Source organism: Orcinus orca, chromosome 9 (assembly GCF_937001465.1).
Source record: "Orcinus orca chromosome 9, mOrcOrc1.1, whole genome shotgun sequence".
Lineage (NCBI taxonomy): Eukaryota > Metazoa > Chordata > Mammalia > Artiodactyla > Delphinidae > Orcinus > Orcinus orca.
Genome location: NC_064567.1, coordinates 96,476,693 through 96,498,737, shown reverse-complemented (window position 1 = coordinate 96,498,737; position 22,045 = coordinate 96,476,693). Strand labels below are relative to the sequence as shown.

At 42.0% G+C, this 22,045-nt stretch overlaps 2 protein-coding genes, 1 long non-coding RNA gene and 1 other non-coding gene across 6 annotated transcripts in view; 3 read left to right on the top strand and 1 right to left on the bottom strand.

Annotated features, from left to right (window-relative positions):
• The window catches only part of LOC101277389 (unconventional myosin-Ig), a 275,011-nt gene that overhangs the window by 48,596 nt on the left and 204,370 nt on the right, over nucleotides 1–22,045 (top strand). The window lies entirely within an intron of this gene.
• Nucleotides 901–1,007, top strand: LOC117197841 (U6 spliceosomal RNA). The gene has a single exon (XR_004478746.1). It is a non-coding gene; the product is annotated as a U6 spliceosomal RNA (small nuclear RNA).
• On the bottom strand, nucleotides 7,679–10,060 carry LOC117197837 (uncharacterized). The gene is made up of 2 exons (XR_004478743.2): nucleotides 9,628–10,060; nucleotides 7,679–9,370 (listed from the first exon to the last, which is right to left on the bottom strand). It is a non-coding gene; the product is annotated as an uncharacterized LOC117197837 (long non-coding RNA).
• Nucleotides 10,195–21,183, top strand: LOC101270584 (histone H2A.V). Of its 3 annotated transcripts, XM_004282989.4 has the most exons (5): nucleotides 10,214–10,319; nucleotides 14,341–14,418; nucleotides 16,897–17,010; nucleotides 19,528–19,657; nucleotides 20,852–21,183. In XM_004282989.4, exons 1-5 carry the CDS (start codon nucleotides 10,317–10,319, stop codon nucleotides 20,911–20,913), a joined length of 387 nt encoding a protein of 128 aa, XP_004283037.1. In that variant the 5' UTR covers nucleotides 10,214–10,316; the 3' UTR covers nucleotides 20,914–21,183. The 3 variants fall into 3 exon arrangements, with proteins under 3 accessions (XP_033267253.1, XP_004283037.1, XP_033267252.1); XM_033411362.2 differs by lacking the exon at nucleotides 19,528–19,657 and having other exon boundaries at nucleotides 10,195–10,319; XM_033411361.2 differs by lacking the exon at nucleotides 14,341–14,418 and having other exon boundaries at nucleotides 10,233–10,319.

Sequence of the window (22,045 nt, the reverse complement as noted above, 5' to 3'; positions counted from 1 at the left end):
ACAAGGAGCACACAGGTTACTATGCTCAGGAGAAGGTACTCTACCGTTGTTAAAATTCAATAAATACTAATAGATGACTGACACACGTAATGTTCCAGTTACAACGCTCCAGACTGATCCAGGTTCCCAGAAGAAGAGCTAAACTCTCCATAACTGGCAGTTTTTCAGTTCCCTGTGCTAGAACTATTTATTTTGTGGCATTATAGCCTTACTTACAGGCAAAGAGTGGCAACAGTTAAGAAAATATGACTATTCTGCCATGGCAGTTTCTGGATCCTTTATTTGGGTCCTGGGGATTCTGAATACATCAAGGTAAAAAGCAAATCACGTGTGTATAAGAACTAGATACAGACAATCCACAGAAAAAAAAGCTATACAAATGGTCCATAGTTATATGTTCAATCTCATTCATAAGAGAAATGAAAATTTAAGCAGCTATACTGAGATACCATTTCCCACCTACCAGCTGAGGAAAAAAAACCAACCCAACCGTCTGACAACAAACTCCATTGGCAGCCATTGGCAATTCTGTGGGTAAACAGGCACATTCATATATTGCTGTGGGACCACAAAATCCCCTGTGAAAACATTTGGCAATACCTAGCAAATTACCTAAGAAGTTACCCTTTGATCCAGCAATTCCATTTCTAGGAACCTACCCAAAAGATAGCTATAGGTTTTATAGAAATAAATAAAAAATAGAATTTTTATTTCTTACTCATTTTTGACCAAATGTCTGTGTTAAACTATTACATACTATAATCCTAACCTTTTCTTTTACAGCAAGCTGAGAAACTTTTTACTTGGAATAAAAAGAGAATTTCTTATACTTTTGTCTTTTCACTGACTACAAGTCAAATTTGAGGAGCCTCAGAATATTGTTTAAAACGAAACTATAGGATGCTCACTTAGGCAGCACATATATTAAAATTGGAACAACACAGAGAAGATTAGCATGGTCCCTGCGCAAGGATGATATGCAAATTTGTGAAGCGTTCCATATTATTTGAATGGGTAAAGAAGATGTGGCACATATATACAATGGAATATTACTCATCCATAAAAAGAAACGAAATTGAGTTATTTGTAGTGAGGTGGATGGACCTAGAGACTTTCATACAGAGTGAAGTAAGTCAGAAAGAGAAAAATAAATACCGTATGCTAACACATATATATGGTATCTAAAAAAAAAAAAAGGTTCTGAAGAACCTGGGGGTAGGACAGGAATAAAGACGCAGATGTAGAGAATGAACTTGAGGACATGGGGGGGGGAGGGTAAACTGGGACGAAGTGAGAGAGTGGCATAGACTTATATATACTACCAAATGTAAAATAGATAGCTAGTGGGAAGCAGCTGCATAGCACAGGGAGATCAGCTCAGTGCTTTGTGTCCACCTAGCGGGCTGGGATAGGGAGGGTGGGAGACGCAAGAGGGAGGAGATATGGGGATATATGTATATGTATAGCTGATTCACTTTGTTATACAGCAGCAACTAATACAACAATGTAAAGCAATTATACTCCAATAAAGATGTTTAAAAAAAAAAAGAAACTATAGGGACTTCCCTGGTGGTCCAATGGTTAAGAATCCACTTTCCAATGCAGGGGAAACAGGTTCCATCCCTGGTTGGGGAACTAAGATCCCACATGCTGGGGGGCAACTAAACCCGAGAGCACCGCAACTACTGAGCCCACATGCCGCACCAAAGATCCTGTGTGCCACAACTAAGACCTGATGCAACCAAATAAATAAATAAACATTTTTTAAAATAAGAAGAAACTATAGACAGGTGGGTTTTTTTTTTTAATAAACAGATGGCATTCTTTTTTTTTTTTTTTTTTTTTGCGGTACGCAGGCCTCTCACTGTTGTGACCTCTCCCATCACGGAGCACAGGCTCCGGACGCACAGGCTCAGTGGCCATGGCTCACAGGCCCAGCCGCTCCGCGGCATGTGGGATCCTCGGCATGTGGGATACTCCCGGACCAGGGCATGAACCCGTGTCCCCTGCATCGGCAGGTGGACTCTCAACCACTGTGCCACCAGGGAAGCCCCAGATGGCATTCTATACACTATTTTATCTCTTGCTTTTCTCTTTAACTTTTTTTTTTAATTTATTTTTGGCTGTGTTGGGTCTTCGTTGCTGCGCACAGCCTTTCTCTAGTTGCAGCGAGTGGGGGCTACTCTTCGTTGTGGTGCATGGGCTTCTCATTGCAGTGGCTTCTCTTGTTGCGGAGCATGGGCTCTAGGCACACAGGCTTTGGTGGTTGTGGCATGTGGGCTCAGTAGTTGTGGCTTGCAGGCTCTAGAGCTCAGGCTCAGTAGTTGTGGCGCACGGGCTTCGTTGCTCTGCGGCATGTGGGATCTTCCTGGGCCAGGGATCGAACCTACGTCCCCTGCATTGGCAGGCGGATTCTTAACCACTGTGCCACCAGGGAAGCCCTCTCTTTAACTTTTAAAATAGATGTTTACATATTTCAAAATCAAAAGAAAATGAAAAGGAAATTGAGAAATCTTGTTCTTAACTGTCTCCATCCATCCCCAACCTTCCCACAGGTAGTGTTTGTTCTAGACAGTCCCATTTTTGTCTGTTGTCTCCGTGTCCCATTTGTCCAAGATTTAGCATTTGCCCAAGACTTTAATTTATTAAAAGGTAATATTTCTACTTTTATGAAAACAAGCAGAGATGAGTTTTAAAATCGAGAGATGTGAGTCCTCCAACTTCATTCTTTTTCAAGATTATTTTTCCTATTCTTGCTCTCTTATATTCCCATATGAATTTTAGGATGGTTTTGTCAATGAGTACAAAGAAGCAAGCTGAGATTCTGGTTAGATCTTTAATTTTTTTCACCAATGTTTTGTAGTTTTCAAAGTATGTCTTGTGCTTCTTTTGTGAAATTTACTCCCAAGTACTTTATTCTTTTAGATACTATCATAAATGGAAGTGCTTTTCAGTTTATTCATTGCTAATATATGGAATACAATTGACTTTTTAAAAGATTTATTTATTTATTTATTTTTTTATTTTACTTATTTTGGCACGTTGGGTCTTAGTTGTGGCACGCGGGATCTTCGTTGAGGAATGCGGGATCTTTCATTGTGGCGTGTGGGTTTCTCTCTAGTTGTGGTGTGCAGGCTTCAGGGCACGTGGGCTCTGTAGTCTGTGGCACAGAGGCTCTCTAGTTGAGGCGTGAGAGCTCAGTAGTTGTGGCGCGCGGTCTTAGTTGCTCCATGGCATGTGGGATCTTAGTTCCCTGATCAGGGATCGAATCTGCATCCCTTGCATTGTAAGGTGGATTCTTCACCACTGAACCACCAGGGAAGTCCCACAATTGACTTTTTTTTTTTTTTAAGTTTCTTTTTCTTTTTAATTTTTATTCACTTTTGGCTCTTTTGGGTCTTCCTTGCTGCACGTGGGTCTTCCTTGCTGCACGTGGGCTTTCCTCCAGTTGTGTCAAGTGGGGGCTACTCTTCGTTGCGGTGTGCGGGCTTCTCATTGCGGTGGCTTCTCTTGTTGTGGAGCACAGGCTCTAGGTGCATGGGCTTCAGTAGTTGTGGCACACAGGCTCAGTTGTTGTGGCTCACGGGCTCTAGAGCACAGGCTCAGTAGCTGTGGCGCACAGGCTTAGTTGCTCTGAGGCATGTGGGATCTTCCAGGACCGGGGCACGAACCCGTGTCCCCTGCATCAACAGGCAGACTCTCAACCACTGCGCCACCAGGGAAGCCCCCAAGTTTTTTCTTTTGATGTGGACCATTTTTAAAGTCTTATTGAATTTGTTACAATATTGCTTCTGTTTTATGTTTTGGTCTTTTGGCAGCAAGGCATGTGGGACCCTAGCTCCCCAACCAGGGATCGAACCCACACCCTCTGCATTGGAAGGCGACGTCTTAACCACTGGACCACCAGGGAAGTCCCTCAATAGCTTTTTTCGTGGATTCCTTAAGATTTTCCATATATACAAGATCATGTCATCTGTGAAGAGATAACTTTTTCCTTTCCAATCTGGATGACTTTTATTTCTTTTTCTTGCCTAATTGCCCTTACTAGAAGCTCCAGTACAATGTTAAATAAAAGTGGCAACAGTAGACATCCTCATGTTGTTCCGGATCTCAGGAGTGAGTATTCTTTTACTGTTAAGTATATTAGCTGTGTGTTTTTCAGATGACATATATCAGGTTAAAGAAGTTCCCTTCTACTCCTAGCTGTTGAATGTTTTTTTTGATGAAGTGTTGCATTTTGTTATATGCTTTTCCTGCCTCCATTGAGATGATCATGTGGTCTTTGCCCGTTATTCTATTAATATGGCATATTGATTGGATTAAAAGGATATTGGCCAGTGGGGTTTTCTGTTGTTGTATCTTTGTCTCATTTTGGTATTAGAGTAACACTGGCATTATATAATGAACGGGGAAATGTACCCTTCTATTTTTTGGAAGAGTTTGTGATGGATTGGTATTAATTCTTTTTTAAACATTTGATAGAGTTCAACAGTGAAGACTGGGCTTTTCTTTGTAGGAAGATTTTAAGTCACTAATTCAACTTACTTGTCATAGGTCTATCAGATTTTCTATTTTTTTCTTGAGTCAGTTTTGGTAGTTTATTATATCTTTCTAGGAATTTGCCCATTTCATCTAGGTTATTTAATTTACTGGCACACAATTGTTCAAAAGTACTCCCTGATAGTCCTTTTTATTTCTGTAAGGTCAGTAGTGATTTCCCCTTTAACTTCTTAGTAATTTGAATCTTCTTTTTTTCTTGTTCAGTCTAAAGATTTGTCAATTTTGTTGAACTTTACAAAGAACCAACTTTTGATTTCATTAATTTTTTTCCTATTGTTTTTCTTCTCTATTTCATTTATTTTTCTCTCTAATCTTTTTTTCTTCATTCTGCTTGCTTTTTGTTTGCTCTTCTTTTTTGTCTTGTTTAGGTAAGCAATGCATGCACATTGCACAAATTCAAGATGACCCAAGGTTTTTGTAAGGAAACTATTTTCCTGTAAAAATATTTGCTGCCCCTTTCCTTTACTTTGGATTTGCTTCAACATAATCCAGTGAGGGGAGGGGCAGATGTATATATGAATGTAAAATAAAACAAAAGTGGCCATGAGTTGATGATCATTACAGTTGTGTGAAGGGAACATCAGGTTCATTTTACTATTTTTACTTTGTATATGTTTAAAACTTTCCATAATAAAAAACTGGAAATATATATATCATAGGCTTATCAGTCAAGGTCCATTCAGGTTGCAGAAAACACCAGTTATTTGAACAGAGAGAACTAACAAAGTATTGGTAACTGAATACAAAGTTAACTGTTAAAGGGTAAAAAGAGAACTCTAAGGTGTCATAGAGGTTAACGAATAGCAGTTACCTTGAAGAAACAAAGGGAAAACCTTAGAAACCTAGAGGAAGGGCCCTGTGAAGCTAGGAAGAACTCAAACCTCTAAGGAAGGAGCTGGCTGGTCGCTCGTGAAGGGGGAGGGAGCAATGAGGCTGGCTTCACAAATGTTGGAAAAGCTGATTTAGCTGCTCCTACCAAAGGAACTGCTGCTGCCAGAGTAAAGAAGCATTGGCTGGGTGATGATCCTCGGAGGGACAGAAAGCACACAGAAAGGAAAAAGTCCCTTCTCCCTCCTCCACTCTTGGAGTTTCCCTCTAGTGCTCCCTACTGGCAAAGCCTAGCAGGGAAGCAGAAGGCAAAGCAGAAATGTTTGCAGAGTCCCAGCCTCAGAATCACAAAGCTGAATGTAGGTAGGTGGATACTGCATCCTGATTGACCTCATTAGAGCCTGGCAGGTTCTGGCTCGTGGAAATAGCTGCCCACCCACTGGGATCTGGCATAAACCGCCAGAGATTTTTTTTCTTTTTAATATTTATTTATTTATTTTTGGCGGCACCGGGTCTTAGTTGAGGCACAATGGATCTTCGCTGCAGCATGCGGACTTTCTTAGTTGCGGCGTGCGGACTCTTAGTTGCAGCATGCATGTGGGATCTAGTTCCCCAACCAGGGATTGAACCCGGGCTCCCTGCAATGGGAGCTCGGAGTCTTACCCACTGGACCACCAGGGAAGAGCAGGGATGTTTTAAAAAATAAAAAGAATTTGTCCTTTACTAGACTGACTAGAAGAAAATTTCTGTCTCTTAAAGGCTTTATAATATTTAGGGGGAGTACTGCAGTGTTAAAGGGAAATTTAAAACTGAACACAGGGATTAAAAACTCCTGGAATCAGGGCTTCCCTGGTGGCGCAGTGGTTGAGAGTCCGCCTGCCGATGCTGGGGACGCGGGTTCGTGCCCCGGTCCGGGAAGATCCCACATGCCGCGGAGCGGCTGGGCCCGTGAGCCATGGCCGCTGAGCCTGCGCGTCCAGAGCCTGCGCTCCGCAACGGGAGAGGCCACAACAGTGAGAGGCCCGTGCACCGCAAAAACTAGGTAATCATTAAGGCTCTCCTCTCTAAAGGCTAAAATACTTCTACTATACTGACAACACTGGCTGCCTATGCATAGGTAAAATGAATAACTGGAGAAGGTCTTTTCACTGTTCAGCCTTTGTACCTTTAAATTTTTGTACATGTGAATATACTGCCCTATCAAAAAGTGACTAAATTTTTGCAGAGAAAAGCCATCGTCTTAGATCAGGCTTCCCAGCAGACTCTAATTGCCTTCAAGAAGTTTACTGTGATTCCACAGTAATACTCTTGGCAACATTACTATAAGAAAATGAAGGAAGCAGGATTAAGTAGAGGGAGAAGTTGAACTGCCATACAGTTCAAGCACTGGTGTTAATCACATAGAAAATTCTGGAGCTGGAACGGCCCTTCAGAGTTGTCCCAAATTAAGGCAAAGCAGCTGTGCAGTTATCCCACTTCCACCAGTCGTTGGAAGTAGGCTGCCCGCTGAAAAGGGGTTAACCTTGGGTGATGCAGCTCCTTCTGGCTGAGTACAATTCCTGGGAAGAGACTACCGGGTAATGATCGGTCAACACTTTCAGGAGGTGAAGGAATAAGTGCCTCCGTTTTGAAAAGGGCTTTGGAACTCTGTACCATAGCTTATACTATACTATATACTATATATATTATATGTACTATACTGGTGGTTCTCACATTTTAGTGTGCACCAGAATCCCCTGCAGGCCTTGATGAGCCCCACCCCACTTTCTGATTCAGTAGGTGTGGCTGGGGGTCAGAATCTGCATTTCTAACAAGTTCTAGGTGGTGCTGATGCTGCTGCCTAGGGACCACACTACGAGAACCATTCCACTGTATCTTACTGGGTTGAATCCAGCAAAGCTGAATCATTTGTTAATGTTTAGTATTTATAATTTATAGATGCTAGTACCTAAGATTCTCTGGTTAGATGTGCTCCTTATGAGCTCATGCTGCCTTCTTTGCAACCCTAGTTCACTGTAAATTAGACTTTATTCACTAACACACTTGCTTTATAAAATAGTTAATAGGCAGTTTTTCTGTTTACAGATGCCAGAAAACTTCCATCCATTTTCCTTCAGTCTGTGGGCCTCAATATATTTCATTCATCTCTAAACAAGATGTATAAATCACTAAAGGGATTACTATTGTCTGTGATGAGAACCAGTTTCTGTCAATCTGACTCCATTTTCATCAAAATTTGAATCAATGACACGAAGGCTAAGGGGTAGAGAGTGGCAAGTGAGAAAATGAATTTCCTGTTAAGGAAAGAAGTTAACATTTATTGGGTATTTATTACACGCTAGGTACAGTGCTAAATACTTTCTCATACATTATTGAATTAGTGCTCGGTCACAACCTGTAAAATAGGTATTGCTATTTTCAGTTTTACAAATGACAAAATAGATAATATTAAATCCCTCACCCAGATCACACAACTAGTAAGTAAAGGAGTCTGGATTCAAACTCAAGTCTTTCCACAGACCACACTGCCTATCTAAGTGGCCTAAACATAAGTTAGTATTCTTTCTTTTCATTAGCCAAGTGACATTTTCATGGTACTATGTACTGTACCAAGCAAACAATGACAACCTAAAAAAAGAGTTCCGTGCGCCAAGGGAGACCAACACAATTCAGCATGACAAGGACTGATGACAGTAGAATACACTGGGTCATACAGGGCACTTAATCCAAATCAGGGGTGTCAAGGAAGACATACTGAAGAAAGTGATGTCTGGGGTGGCCCTTGAAAGATAATTAAAAGTTAGCCAGGGAGAAGCTGAGACTGAGGACTGTTTCAAGCAAAGGCATGTGCAAAGGCAAGATGGAGTTTCAGGGGTGGTAGGGAGAAGCAATAAAACATAAGATGAGCAGGGGCCAGAAAAAGGTAGGGCTTTGTATGCCATGCTAAGGGTTTGAATTTTGTTCTCAAGTCAGTGAGGTTAAAGGAAGATATAGTAAGATTTGTATTTTAGAAAGAGTGGAGGGTGCAATGAAGGAGGAAGAGAATAGGACATTAGTTAACAGGTTTTTGCACTGATCCAGGAGAAAAATGACAAAGGCTAAACTGAATCAGTGGCAATACACACAGCAAATAAAAAAAGCCAGATTTGATATTCAGGAAGTAGAGGAATCTGGTCAGAATTACAGCAGCCAAACTAGCCTGCTTTAAGTCCCTTCACAAGGGACAAGTCTTTCTCACTTCAAGAGTCTTTATACTTGCTCTTTCTTCGTGGAACACTGCTAAATTACACCCTTTCTAAATTCCATTTACTCTGCTTCTCTCAAAGCACTGTTTCTTCCCTTCCATGCACTTGCATTTCTTGTAATTCACACATTTGCCTGTTTACTTCTGTAGCATCTGACCCCTGCTGTCAAGGACCGTTAGGGCAGGCACAGGTCTATTTTGCCAACCCCTGAATCCCCAATACCCAGCACAGCGCCTCCAAACAGTGCCAACAAACCACTCGGTGACTGTTTGACGGTGAACTCACACGTGGATGCCTTGGAAGACGTGTAATGCCAGTCACTCAGGCCAGAAACAGGAAAGGAGGGGCAGCAATTAACAATGGCTACTGATTACTGAACTAACTCCTAACTCTTCCACCTACTTGTCAGGTTTTCCATTCATCTGGGCACACTGCTCTCTGCCTCCACCTTGAAAGGCCCCTCCTTCCTCACGCTCGTCTACACCTTCACTCGCATTTTTCCAAACTCTTACTTAGAAGCTCAGCCCCTTCCTCTCCTCGAACTCAAGTTACATTTCCTTAAAGACTCAGGGTCCCCCGTGTCAGACGAAAGAGAAATCTCACTTTGGGACAGCATCTGCCCACCTGGTGATACCTCTGAAATGCCCGCCTGGGGAAATCCCGCCAGAACCAAATCTCCGCGGGGACGGACGGCTCCGCGCACCCGGAACGCTGCCCGGCGCGGTCAGTGCAGACAACTGTGAAAAGAAGCAAAGGTTTCAAACTGCAGCGGGTGAGAACTGGCCCCGAGCCCGGGCCTGGGCCCCGGCGACCGCGGGCTGTGCCGTCCCGGGGACAACCGGGCCCGCACGCCGCCTGGGGAGGGGGGAGGGCAGCCGGGGGGAGCGGCCATGGGCAGACAAGCCCTCCTTCGCGCCCTTCCCTCAATTTCGCAGCGGGAGCGGGGACGCCGACCCCATTTCCGAGTTTCTTTCCTTTAGGTTGGGCGGCTAACCTAACGCCAGCGGGAAGGCACTGAGGAGAAGGGCTGCCAGGCCTGGAAACAGTGCCCGCCGCGGAGGGAGTTCCCGCTAGTACGGAGAAACCCTCGGAATCTGTGAAAAGCAGCCAGCACAAGCAACGACAGCAACCTTTTACTTCCCAAACAGGTCTCAGCAACCCCAGAGCCAATGCTGAGAAAGGGCGGGAAAGCCAAAGCCACCACCAATTTTTCCACCTATTGGCTAATCCCGCTGTCGTTCCCGCAGGCCCGCCTTCCTTGCTCGCGGGCGATGTTCTTACTGGCTGACTTCCGCCAGCTCTCCGCTCTCATTGGTCAGTGTCTCCGTTCGTCAGGCTCGGGCCTTGGAGACAGGCGGAGAGTGGCGCTTGGCTCCGCCCCCGGTCGCGCACAGGCGCGTCTGTGTTGGGGTCGGAGGCTCCGCCTCCGCGTGCCGTGTGCAAAAACAAACAGCCGTTAGGGAGGAGGTGCTGGGGGCGGGGTTTGGTTAGAAGGAGGCGCGCAATTGGGCGGTCGCCGGGGTTCAAACGAGCAAGGCGAGCGGGCATTGGCTGGGGTGGTGCGAGGCGGGCCCCGGTTATTGTCCGGGCTCCGGCGGCGGCGGTGGCGGCGGCGGTGGTCGGTGCTGCGCGAGCGGTGGCGGCGGTGGCTCGGCGGGACCGAGGGCGGGAGCGGCCGAGACCATGGTGAAGTCTGCGGGGCGGCCGGGTGGGTGGCGATGGCCGGGCGGCGCCGCTACCTGTTGAGGCGGCGGGCGTCAGGCGGGCGGGCGTCAGGCGACTACGACGGCTGGGCTGGCGTCAGGCGGCGGGGCTCCCCGCGGTCCCGGCCTCGCCCGCCGCGGCGCCGGCGCGAACTGAGTGCGCGGGCCGAGGCCGATGGCCCTGAGCGGGACAACCCTGGCTCTCTGCAGCACCTCCGCTGCCCCTGCCACCGACTTTGACTCCTGAATTGTGCGTCGGTTAAAAAAAAAAAAGTGCGGTTTTTAGAAACGCGAGTGGAGGGAACTTGGCCCCTTGTGAAGTTGGGAGGGAAAGGCGCTGGAGGGTGGTCGTGCCCCGTGCGGGAGCGAAGCAGCGACGCCGAGGCGACGAGCAGTGTCCGCCCGAGCGCCCTACGGAGACAGCCTTGCCCGGGGCTGAACCACAAACAGAAATTGTGGTTATTGTGACGTTCTCGCGTCTTAGACCTGGCTTCGACCTTATGGATGGTCGCACCCCGTTTCTGACTTGTAGTTGTGCAGTTAACGGAAGCGCTTCCGCCGGCCGACTCAGGCACAGATTAGATCTGTCTGTAAACTGATTTGCTCAAGCGGATGATTCTCCTGGTCCTTGCTGGTTTCGAAGGTGTCACTCATTTAATTTCTAGCGACCTGCCACATATTGGCTGTCCCTTTTACCAGCAGCTAAAAATACATGCACGGTCGCATAAGCTAAAAATACAGGAGGCGTGGAGTTGTCATTCTTGTTTTGAGAATTTTAAACTTGAGGGGACGTGAGCATGTATCTGTTGAACTAGTATGCAAGTTTCTTGGCATCCAGTTTTCAACTTTTCCTGACTGAAATACACTCCAGCTGGCTCCATAGGCGTATTTTCTACCGAGATGCTTAACCCAGGTTAATACTAACACAGTTCTTAGAATCAAAAATTTTATGGTGCTTGTATGTTGTTTCTCAATCAGTCATCAGACATATTAAAATGAATGTGTGAAGTTGGAGGGTGTATATACAGAGTTTGAGGGGGTTGTGAAAAATTTATTTACTGTACAATTTTTTTTTTACTGTACAATTTTATATTCGCACAAGTTTGATTCCATAAGACTTTGTTTTTGTTAAGTATGAGAAATGTATCCGGAAACCACGGAAATAGTCATTTAACTTAGAGATTTTTAAAAAAAAATTTTTTTTTTTTTATTTATTTTTGGCTGCGTTGGGTCTTCGTTGCTGTGCGCAGGCTTTCTCTAGTTGCGGCGAGCGGGGGCTACTCTTTGTTGCGGTGCTCGGGCTCTAGGCACGCGGGCTTCAGTAGTTGTGGCATGTGGGCTCGGTAGTTGTGGCGCACGGGCTTAGTTGCTCCGTGGTATGTGGGATCTTCCCGGACCAGGGCTCAAACCCGTGTCCCCTGCATTGGCAGGCGGATTCTTAACCACTGCACCACCAGGGAAGTCCTAACACTGAGATTTAAAAAAAAAACTGATTTCATGTCTACTTCCTTAAAAAGCAAATAGGTTAAATAGCAAGTATGATGGATTTGAAGTGATAAAATTGCTTAAGAGCAGTAAATTGGGAAGCCTGGGAAGTTTTGCAGTTGGTAATTTTTTTTTGTTTGTTGTTTTTGTTTTTTGGGTTTTTTTGTGGTACGCCGGCCTCTCACTGCTGTGGCCTCTCCCGTTGCGGAGCACAGGCTCCGGACGCGCAGGCTCAGCAGCCATGGCTCACGGGCCCAGCCGCTCCACGGCATGTGGGATCTTCCCGGACCGGGGCACGAACCCATGTCCCCAGCATCGGCAGGCGGACTCTCAACCACTGCGCCACCAGGGAAGCCCTGCAGTTGGTAGTTTTTAATGGATAACTACTAATTTCATAATTGTCATAGACAGTGATTATAGTTTTAGACTCATGCACCGAGAGGTTTTTTTAATGTATTTACAGCAGGGCAAATAGAGCTGAAAAGATTTATTTGAAGAAGTGAGAATATATGGCTACTCCCCCATATGGTTTTGGGAGATAAACATGGGGGGGGGGATTTTTAGCCTAAAAAGTATTTTAAGGAAACCATTACAAAGGGACAAAGGGAATATGCCATTTCAAAGCTTAACCTCTGCTTCAAAAACATCCTCAAACAACTAGCCAATCATGTAAACTGATTTATTTAACTAATTTTTCTTTTAACAGAGGAGAAATAATAGATTTAAGTAGTAAAATCAAACAGCCCAAAAGAGAATATTGGTTTCCCTCTCAAGTCAGATCCTTAGTATTCCATCCCTAGAGGCAAATAACTTTTCTGATGTATTGTGTGACCTTCTAGAAATCTATATGTACACACACTCTACAGTACTCCACTTTATGTAAACAAAAGCTCACTGCACTTGCATATACCTTGCCTTTTACACAAGTATGTTTTGTGAGTTGTTCCTTATCAGCACATATCTGTAACTCATTTGTTGAAAGGGCTACATAATATCCCATTGCATTTATATACTGTGTCCTGTTTGTGACCATTCATGTTATTTGAGAAATATTTCTTTATCAGTTGAAAGTAGTATTTGTTTAACCCCTTAAGAATAAGTTTGTATGTCCCTTTTTTTTTGTAAAATACACATAACAGTTGACCATTTTGCCATTTTTAAGTGTACTGCCAGTTATCTCCAGAACTTTTTTATCTTCCCAAATTGAAACTCTGTACCCATTAAATAGTAACTCTCCATTCTGCCCCTTTCCCCAGCCTCTGGTGACCACCATTCTGCTTTTTGTTCCTATGATTTTGACTAGGTACCTCATGTAAGTGGAATCATACATATTTGTCCTTTTGCTTATTTCACTTAGCATAATGTCTTCAAGGTTTACCCATGTTGTAGCATGTATCAGAATTTCCTTCCTTTTTACAGCTGAATACTATTCTATTGTGTGTATATACCACGATTTTGTTTATTCATTTTTCTGTGGTAGACATTTAGGTTGTTTCTGCTTTTTACCTATTGTTTATAATACTGATATAAACAAAATAGCAAATAGTATAGAAAATATCTGTTTGAGTCCCTGTTCCCAATTCCTTAGGTATGTGCCTAGAAGTGTAATTGCTAGATCATAGGGTAATTCTCTGTTTAATTTTTTTTTAAGATGCTTTTTTTTCTCCCCATAGAGCTAAGTTCTGAATATTTCTGTGGAAATGATACACACTGACATTTTTTTAAATTATTTTATTATGAAATACTTATAGCATGAGAGTTATATTGACTTGATGAAGATTCTTCAGTCTGAAAAATATGTTCAAATTTTTAGAAATCTCATTTTTAAAAAGTATTTAAGGTTTGACCTTATTTCTATATAAATTAATAAATAGTGGACTTCCCTGATGGTCCAGTGGTTAAGACTCTCCGCTTCCACTGCAGAGGGTGCAGGTTCAATCCCTGGTCGAGGAAGTTCCACATGCCGCAGGGTGCAGCCAAAAAAAAAAATGAACATCATCAGTTGTGGGACAAATAAAATTATTAAAAAATAAAATAAATGGAGATATAACACATGTATATTTAAAATTGAAGATCACCTAGATTTTTTTAACTACCTAAAGTAAAACTAGAAGAAATTTTATTTCCTAAGTTTAATTTTTTTTTAAATTTTTATTGGGGTATAGTTGATTTACAATGTTGTGTTAGTTTCAGGTGTACAGCAAAGTGAATCTGCTATACATATACATATATCCACTCTTTTTTAGATTGTTTTCCCATATAGGCCATTACAGAGTATTGAGTAGAGTTTTCTGTGCTATATAGTAGGTCCTTATTAGTTCTCTGTTTTATATACAATAGTGTGTATATGTCAATCCCAATCCTCCAATTTATCCCTCCCCCCCCTTACCCCCTGGGACCATAAGTTTATTTTCTACATCTGTAACTGTACTTCTGTTTTGTAGGTAAGTTTATTTGTAGTCCTAAATAGTTTTGAAATAGCATTTTCGATTCTTCATCTGGAACTTTTTTCCACCTAGGCTGGAGGCAAAGCTGGAAAGGACAGTGGGAAGGCCAAGGCTAAGGCAGTGTCTCGCTCACAGAGAGCTGGGTTACAGGTAACATCCATGCTGTTGTAATTCATTATTTTCTTTACTGTTATAATTCATGACTCATAGGTGTTTCTTTAATTACAAAAGTGTACTTGTACTACTGGCCTTTGATAATGAGATTAATTGGTCAAAATATAAACCACAAAGCAACTGCCTTATTTATTTATTTGTTTGTTTGGCTGCGCCCGGTCTTAGTTGCGGCACACGGGATCTTTTTTAGTTGTGGTATGCAAACTCTTAGTTGCGGCATGTGGGATCCAGTTCCCTGACGAAGGATTGAACCCGGGCCCCCTGCACTGAGAGTGCAGAGCCTTAGCCACTGGACCACCACGGAAGTCCTGCAACTCCCTTGTATATAATTTGTATTCTCTTCTTCTAAACAAGGACAAGTTATGAAAAGATCTTAAATGAATTTGTTGATTTTGCTCTCTTAAAATCTATTATTTCTAGATTATAATTATGTTCCTAGTTCTTTTATAAATTGTATCAGATTGAAGTGAGTATGCTGTGGCTTTTATTTTAGAGTGTTTGTCGTGGTACATCGGCTTTCAGGATGAGAGAATAATGAACTGTCCACTAGTCCTGTGAATCTTTCCCCGATACCTTCAAGTGTAGACTCAGTGATATACTCAAAGCCCTAAATGGTTTCAAATTTCGTATATTTAAATTGTTGCAGCTTTAATCCACAAACTCAAAATTTTCTGGATGAGTAAGAATTATTCCCTACATGTAAGAGATACTTTTTAAACAGGAAAGTTTGAAGTCCAGACTATAAGGTTAGGATTTTTATCTTCTTGGCAGTAGTGAGCCTTTGAAAGTTTTTGAGGAAGAGGATGACATGATCTGGATGATACTGAAGGAAGGGGGGGCGAGAACTTGTACTTGGTGGGTACGTTCTGTATTTTAGAACATCATGCAAATCTCAATTAGAATTTATTTGAAGTGTCCTTACCTTGAAGTGGGAGATGGAAGACAGATACAGACTATTGCAGTGGTTTAGGAATAAGGTAATAACATACTTGAACTTGAGTAGGATGGAAAAGAATAGAAGGCTTGTGTGTATGCTCCCCCAAAATGGGAGGAGGGGTATGGGATTGAGAGGACTGTCAAAGAGAAGTTTCTCTAAGGTTTAGACCCTAAGGAGCAGAAGAGTTTGTAGTAGGGGCAAGTTATGAAATAATAAATTTAACTGCAGTCGTTTTGAAGTTCCACCAAAACATCCATATGAAAATGTCCAAAAGTTGTAGATTTGAGTCTAGCTTTCCAAGAGAGGTGATCAAAAGAATTAGAAATTTAAGGTCACTTATGTAAAATTGGCAGCTTGTGCTGTGGATAAGTTTCCTAAGTCGAGCATGAGAAAGGATCAGAAAGGCATTGGTGGACCCCCTACCATATTTGATGTGGTATTTGAGTCAAAGAATGAAAAGACTGAGGAGTAGTCAGAGTTCGTATTAGAACTATGTAATTGCTTTGGCCTAAGAAGAAATGGTTTTGTTTTTTTGTTTGCTTGTTTGTTTTTTTAATAAATTTATTTATTTTTGGCTGTGTTGGGTCTTCGTTTCTGTGCGAGGGCTTTCTCCAGTTGCGGCGAGCGGGGGCCACTCTTCATCGCGGTGCGCGGGCCTCTCACTGTCGCGGCCTCTCCCGTTGCGGAGCACAGGCTCCAGACGCGCAGACTCAGTAGTTGTGGTGCACGGGCCTAGCCGCTCTGCGGCATGTGGGATCTTCCCGGACTGGGGCTCGAACCCATGTCCCCTGCATTAGCAGGCGGATTCTTAACCACTGCGCCACCAGGGAAGCCCAGAAGAAATGGTTTTTGAGGTCCTCTGTGTCAGACGACGTAACATGCGGTTACTGAGGATGCAGAAGGGAGTAAGACATGGATCCTGGTCTCGGGGAGCTTAGAATTAGGGAAGGATGTAAACAAAACAGTCATGCCTTTTCTCTTTAAGGATGCAATCTGGAAGTAGATTTTGCTGGCTAGTAGATTTTAGTAGTTAAAATGTTACTGCTCGTCTTTCAGAATGGTGTTTAACAGAAGCCAGGGTTGGATTGGGAGAAAATGGGTGACAAGAAAGGGGTTTCAGGGTTTGCTTTTAAATCTTGCCTTTGGAAAGGAGATGTCTAGACTGTAACTGGAGGCAGTTGCTGTAGACAGGTGGAGACATTTTAAGTGAAGTGTGCAGAAGGAAAGGAGCCAGCGAAAAGGAAGCAATTGGAGCTGTTGAATGATGGAGCAGTAACGGGGTAAGGAAGGTCCTTAAGAAAGTTGGGAGTGGGGTTAGTCAAAGGCACAAACAAGTGGGATTAGGGAACTTTGGAGGTGAGAAAGTGCCTGTTCTCAGAAAGTAGAAAGAAAGGGTCACAATGGGAGAATGGTGTTGGTTTTGAGTTCATGCTTTACTCATATTATTCAGCCTTTGATTACATTCAGTAGTGTGATGTTAAGACTTCAGTGCTTCCCATTTGGGTGGTCTCTTTCAGTTTCCTGTGGGCCGCATCCACAGACATTTGAAGACTCGTACCACAAGTCACGGAAGGGTCGGTGCCACTGCTGCAGTGTACAGTGCCGCAATTCTGGAGTACCTCACTGCTGAGGTTAGTGGGGGAAATGTTATATATGGGAATCCTGGAGGTGTCTTGGACATAAATGGCTAAAACCCATGGAATATTGGTTTGAAATAAAAAAGACAAACTCTTGTTAGTTTCTTTTAATAGCGGTTTTAGATGTATCTTATCAGCCTATTACCTAGTACCAGTGTCAAATAGAACTTTGGTGTGCTCTTTTTTAAAGTTAAGTAAGGGTCAATAATCCATATTTTTAAGTGACGTGACAAGTGTAAAATAATTTAAATACCATACTACTAATTAAATGAACTCTGAAATACGTATATAATCGATAGGTGATATTTGTGAAGTTACAGCATAACTTTTTTTTTTTTTTACAGCATAACTCTTTTTTTTATTTTTATTTTTCTTTTTGCGGTACACGGGCCTCTCACTGTTGTGGCCTCTCCCGTTGTGGAGCACAGGCTCCGGACGTGCAGGCTCAGCGGCCATGGCTAACGGGCCCAGCTGTTCCGCAGCATGTGGGATCCTCCCGGACCGGGGCACGAACCCGTGTCCCCTGCATCAGCAGGCAGACTCTCAATCACTGCGCCACCAGGGAAGCCCCAGCATAACTCTTAGTTAATAAAGATTTGAGGTGGGGTGAAGTCTTGGCAGTGTGATGATATATATTTTTTAAATATCACAACTATATTATGATAACAAAATTTGGTAAAAGACCTAAGCAACCTTCTGGTTCTGTGCATGGTTGTATGCATAAAATGCTGTATCTTACTCAGTTTGACTTTTCAGGAAGATAAGTTAATTGGGCAAGAGTTCTTAATTCTTAGGTCATGGACTACTACTTCCTCCATTCTAATCCCTCCTAAGGAAAACAAAAGGGAAGCCATGAAACTCCTTCAGCTACATTCCAAGCAAGGGAAGTTGAGTAACAAGCAAGTCAACTGATAGAGATAGCCAACCTAATAGAAATGGGGAAGCTTCCTACTTGAGAAAGATGTGGTTGGGAGCTAGGTTGGAAGATTTAGCTTTAACCTGTGTGTTAATTATCACTGCTGTCATTTCATTAACCTTACCAAGTCATTTATTTTCCTATTGGAGATTTAACATTGATAGTTTCAACTTCACTATGTCACAAGCAGGGATTTTGTGTTGGTAATGTTTTTGTATTGGTACTAGTTAAGAGCCTTTCTGCTTTATCACTCTTATACCAGTTTTTATTTGTTTACCTGCAGACTTTTCAGAAAGGTATGCATATTGTGCACTCATGTAGAGGCATAGGCTTCTGGTTCAGATTTTCAAGTCCCATCTAAACTCCCATTATCTATATTCTTAGGAACTTTATGATTTTTTAGTTTAAGATTAAATAATAATCATATACATACATACACACACACATATGCAGTCAATGTGTATTTTCCAAATATTTAATTTTGGGGTTTTAGTCAATAATAGAGGTAAAGAAAATACTGAAATCTAAGTTTAGGGGTAATCACTTTTCAACGTTGGCTTCACACTAGGATCACTTATGAAGCTTTCAAAAGATACTGGTGCCAGGCCTCACCCCAGACCAGTGAAGGTTGCAAGGGAGAATGGAGTAGAGAGTACTGGTGGTTTTTAAAGCACACTGATTGCTTCGGATGTACACCGAGGCTTCCCACCACTCTGTTTAAGTGAGGAGGTTCTGTGGAGTTATTTTTGTGTTACTTCCATCAAAGGTTTTATAATGCCAGTACAGTCTATGGAGGCAAAAAAGAAAAGAAAAGAAAAATGCAATTTTATGGCCAACTGGGACTTTGAAATTCATCTAGTTGAAAATTGCCCTTATAGAATAAAGGGCTTCTAGCTTATTGCCTACAGATTATAGGGCCCAGTGATGTTAAAAACTCTGAATAAGAAATTATTTTAAATTATATTTTAAAATTGTTCTACAAGTGCTAAGCAATAAATTTCAGCTGTTAAGGGCCATGAAAAAATAGACTACATGGGTATATTAAAATATATTTCTAGATGTTCACATTTATTGAATAGATTCTTGGCTAAGGGATATTATCTCTTGTCTTTTTTCTTTCTATAGAAGTAGATTTTTGCTCAAGTTTCTAGTTCTCTTGCAGAGAATGAATATAAAAGGACCAAATGGGGCTTCCCTGGTGGCGCAGTGGTTGAGAGTCTGCCTGCCAATGCAGGGGACACGGGTTCATGCCCCGGTCCGGGAAGATCCCACATGCCATGGAGCGGCTAGGACCGTGAGCCATGGCCCCTGAGCCTGCGCGTCCGGAGCCTGTGCTCCGCAACGGGAGAGGCCACAACAGTGAGAGGCCCGTGTACCGCAAAAAAAAAAAAAAAAAAAGGACGAAATGGAGTAATAAGAGTTCTATAAAAGCATTATAGAAATTTGGAAACAATTTAGTGTTGGTTTATATATGTATCTTGTGTGTTTTGTGTGTAGATGCTGTAGTGATCTTTTTAGCTATAATTGCAGGCCTAAACTGAATCCTTAAACACTTCACCCTTGTTTGATGTGCTATCTCAACGGATGCTTTGTAGGTGCTGGAGCTGGCAGGTAATGCTTCCAAGGATCTCAAAGTTAAGCGGATCACTCCGCGCCACTTGCAGCTTGCAATCCGTGGTGATGAAGAGTTGGATTCTCTTATCAAGGCTACCATAGCTGGGGGTGGTATGTATTATTTCCTCTTCAGCCTAGATTGTTAACTGGCCTAACTAATAGATAATTCAGATAGATGATCCAGTACATTTGTATCACCAACTAGAGAACATAGAAACTTAAGTTCCAAAAGTGTTAAGTCTGACAATTCTAGACTTCTCATTATGATCTGAATACATATTTCTTCTCCTTGTAGCCATATACAATGCTATTTTTATTTTAGCAAGTTCTTCATCTAAATATCATATGTGAGACTTAAAACCTGGTGTTTAAAATATTTCCCATATCCTTTAAACTGTGTTTGAAAAATGATCGTGAGAAATTGCTTAATATGCTCTTGAAAATCAGAGCTGAGATAATTGAATGAGTCAGGATCAGTGAAGGTGAGATATAAATTGGTGGTTCTTAATACTTTTTGGATCACATTTGGAGAACCTCTTGAAAGCTGTGGTTACTCTTCTCTAAAAAAAGCACATAAAATCACACCATTTTACATACAGTTTTAGAGGGGGATTCCCAGACCCCAAGATGGGGACCCCTTGGTATAGATACTTTAACAGAATCAGAATGTGAAAGGGGACTTAAGTAAATTTCATTCTTTTTTAAAAGCCTTTTTGTTTGTTTTTTAAATTAATTAATTACTTTTGGCTGCATTTGGTCTTTGTTGCTGCTTGTGGGCTTTCTCTAGTTGCAGCAAGTGGGGGCTACTCTTCGTTGCAGTGTGCGGGCTTCTCATTGCAGTGGCTTCTCTTGTTGCGGAGCACAGGCTCTAGGCACATAGGCTTCAGTAGTTGTGGCACGTGGGCTCAGTAGTTGTGGCTCGCAGGCTCTAGAGTGCAGACTCAGTAGTTTTGGTGCACGGGCTTAGTTGCTCTGCGGCATGTGGGATCTTCCCGGATCACGGCTTGAACCCATGTCCCCTGCATTGGCAGGCGGATGCTTAACCACTGTGCCACCAGGGAGGTCCTCATTCTTTATATAATTGCTTTTTGGGGTTGAAGCCCTAAAGTGGTAAGATATAGCCAGTTTAGGGACTTCCCTGGCAGTCCAGTGGTTAAGACTCCATGCTTCCAGGGGGCACGGGTTCAGTCCCTGCTTGGGGAACTAAAGATCCCACATGCCTCTTAGTGCAGCCAAAAAAAAAAAAAAAGATATAGCCAGCTTAAAGTTTTTCTACTAATACTGTTTCTTTTCATTTCATTCTAGGTGTGATCCCTCACATCCACAAGTCTCTGATTGGAAAGAAGGGACAGCAGAAAACTGCTTAGAGAGTTGTTCTAACCAACCTTTTTCCTCCCCGTCATTGTACTGTAACTGGGACAGAAGAAATAATGGGGATATGTGGAATTTTTAAAACAGTTAAGTGGAAAAGCATAGACAATTACTGTAGATATGAAAAAGAAACATTTGTATGTTCTTAGACTCGAAGTTTGATAAAAATATCTTTTCATGTGGCAACAGTTGTGTTTGATTGGCTAGGTTTCTCCCATGTGTTTTATACAAAAATGGAATTGATAAACCATTTTTTAAAAAAGTAATTTGTCTCTAAACCGTTCTGTTTGTGCTGTGTTGAAAATATTTTGCTCATACTTCAAAATTTTTTAAATTTCAAATTGGTTATATATTCAGAAAAATCTTAAAACAGAAATTGGGAATCTACTTCTATCATGATTGATACCATATTATATTGAATCTTGGCTGCTACCTGTTAGTAGTAGGCACCAATTATTTTACATACCACTAAAGAAAAAAACTGCCAAGTAAACCATAATATGCCATCAATTATGAGATGCATCCCAATTTCAGAGATGTTAGAGTATGAAAACATGCATTTAGAATTGATGAAGGATAGTGGAATTATTTGAATTATTTAATGAGCACTTACTATGTGGCAATCCCTGTGCTAAGCGCTTTATTGATGAAGAAATTTTATTACCCCCATTTTAAAGATGTAGAACCTGAGGCTCACAGAAGTTAAATGGCTTGCCAGAAAACATTTATCTAATAGATAGAAAAGGGCAGAACTAGGATATAAACCTAGATTTGGCTGACTGCAGAGCCCACACCCTTACCTAGAATTGAAGTTAAGATGATCAAAGTTGTCTGCTTTTGGCTTAATTCCAGCTTTTAGTGATCTTTTATTGATACAGTAACATTCAGTAATTTGTACAATATTTTAAAAATTATTTTTGTTTGTCAGTTTCTAAGTAACTTGTAAGATTTAAGTTAATGTATCAGTTAACGGTCCATCAGAAAATTATATTTTTCTGGAAGTCTGGAAGTCTTCATTAAAAATGGAAATTCTTTAATGTTTTATAATACAACAGTATCAAAACAAAACTCTCATTTTTAAAAACTTATTTTATTATGGAAATTTTCAAAAATAAAGAGAATAGTATA

Excerpts from the sequence above, each read along its gene's own strand:
- LOC101270584 (XM_004282989.4), top strand. Across the intron at positions 14,419-16,896 it reads CACAGAGAGCTGGGTTACAG|TTTCCTGTGGGCCGCATCCA; the intron begins GTAACATCCATG and ends GGTCTCTTTCAG. Across the intron at positions 19,658-20,851 it reads GGCTACCATAGCTGGGGGTG|GTGTGATCCCTCACATCCAC; the intron begins GTATGTATTATT and ends ATTTCATTCTAG.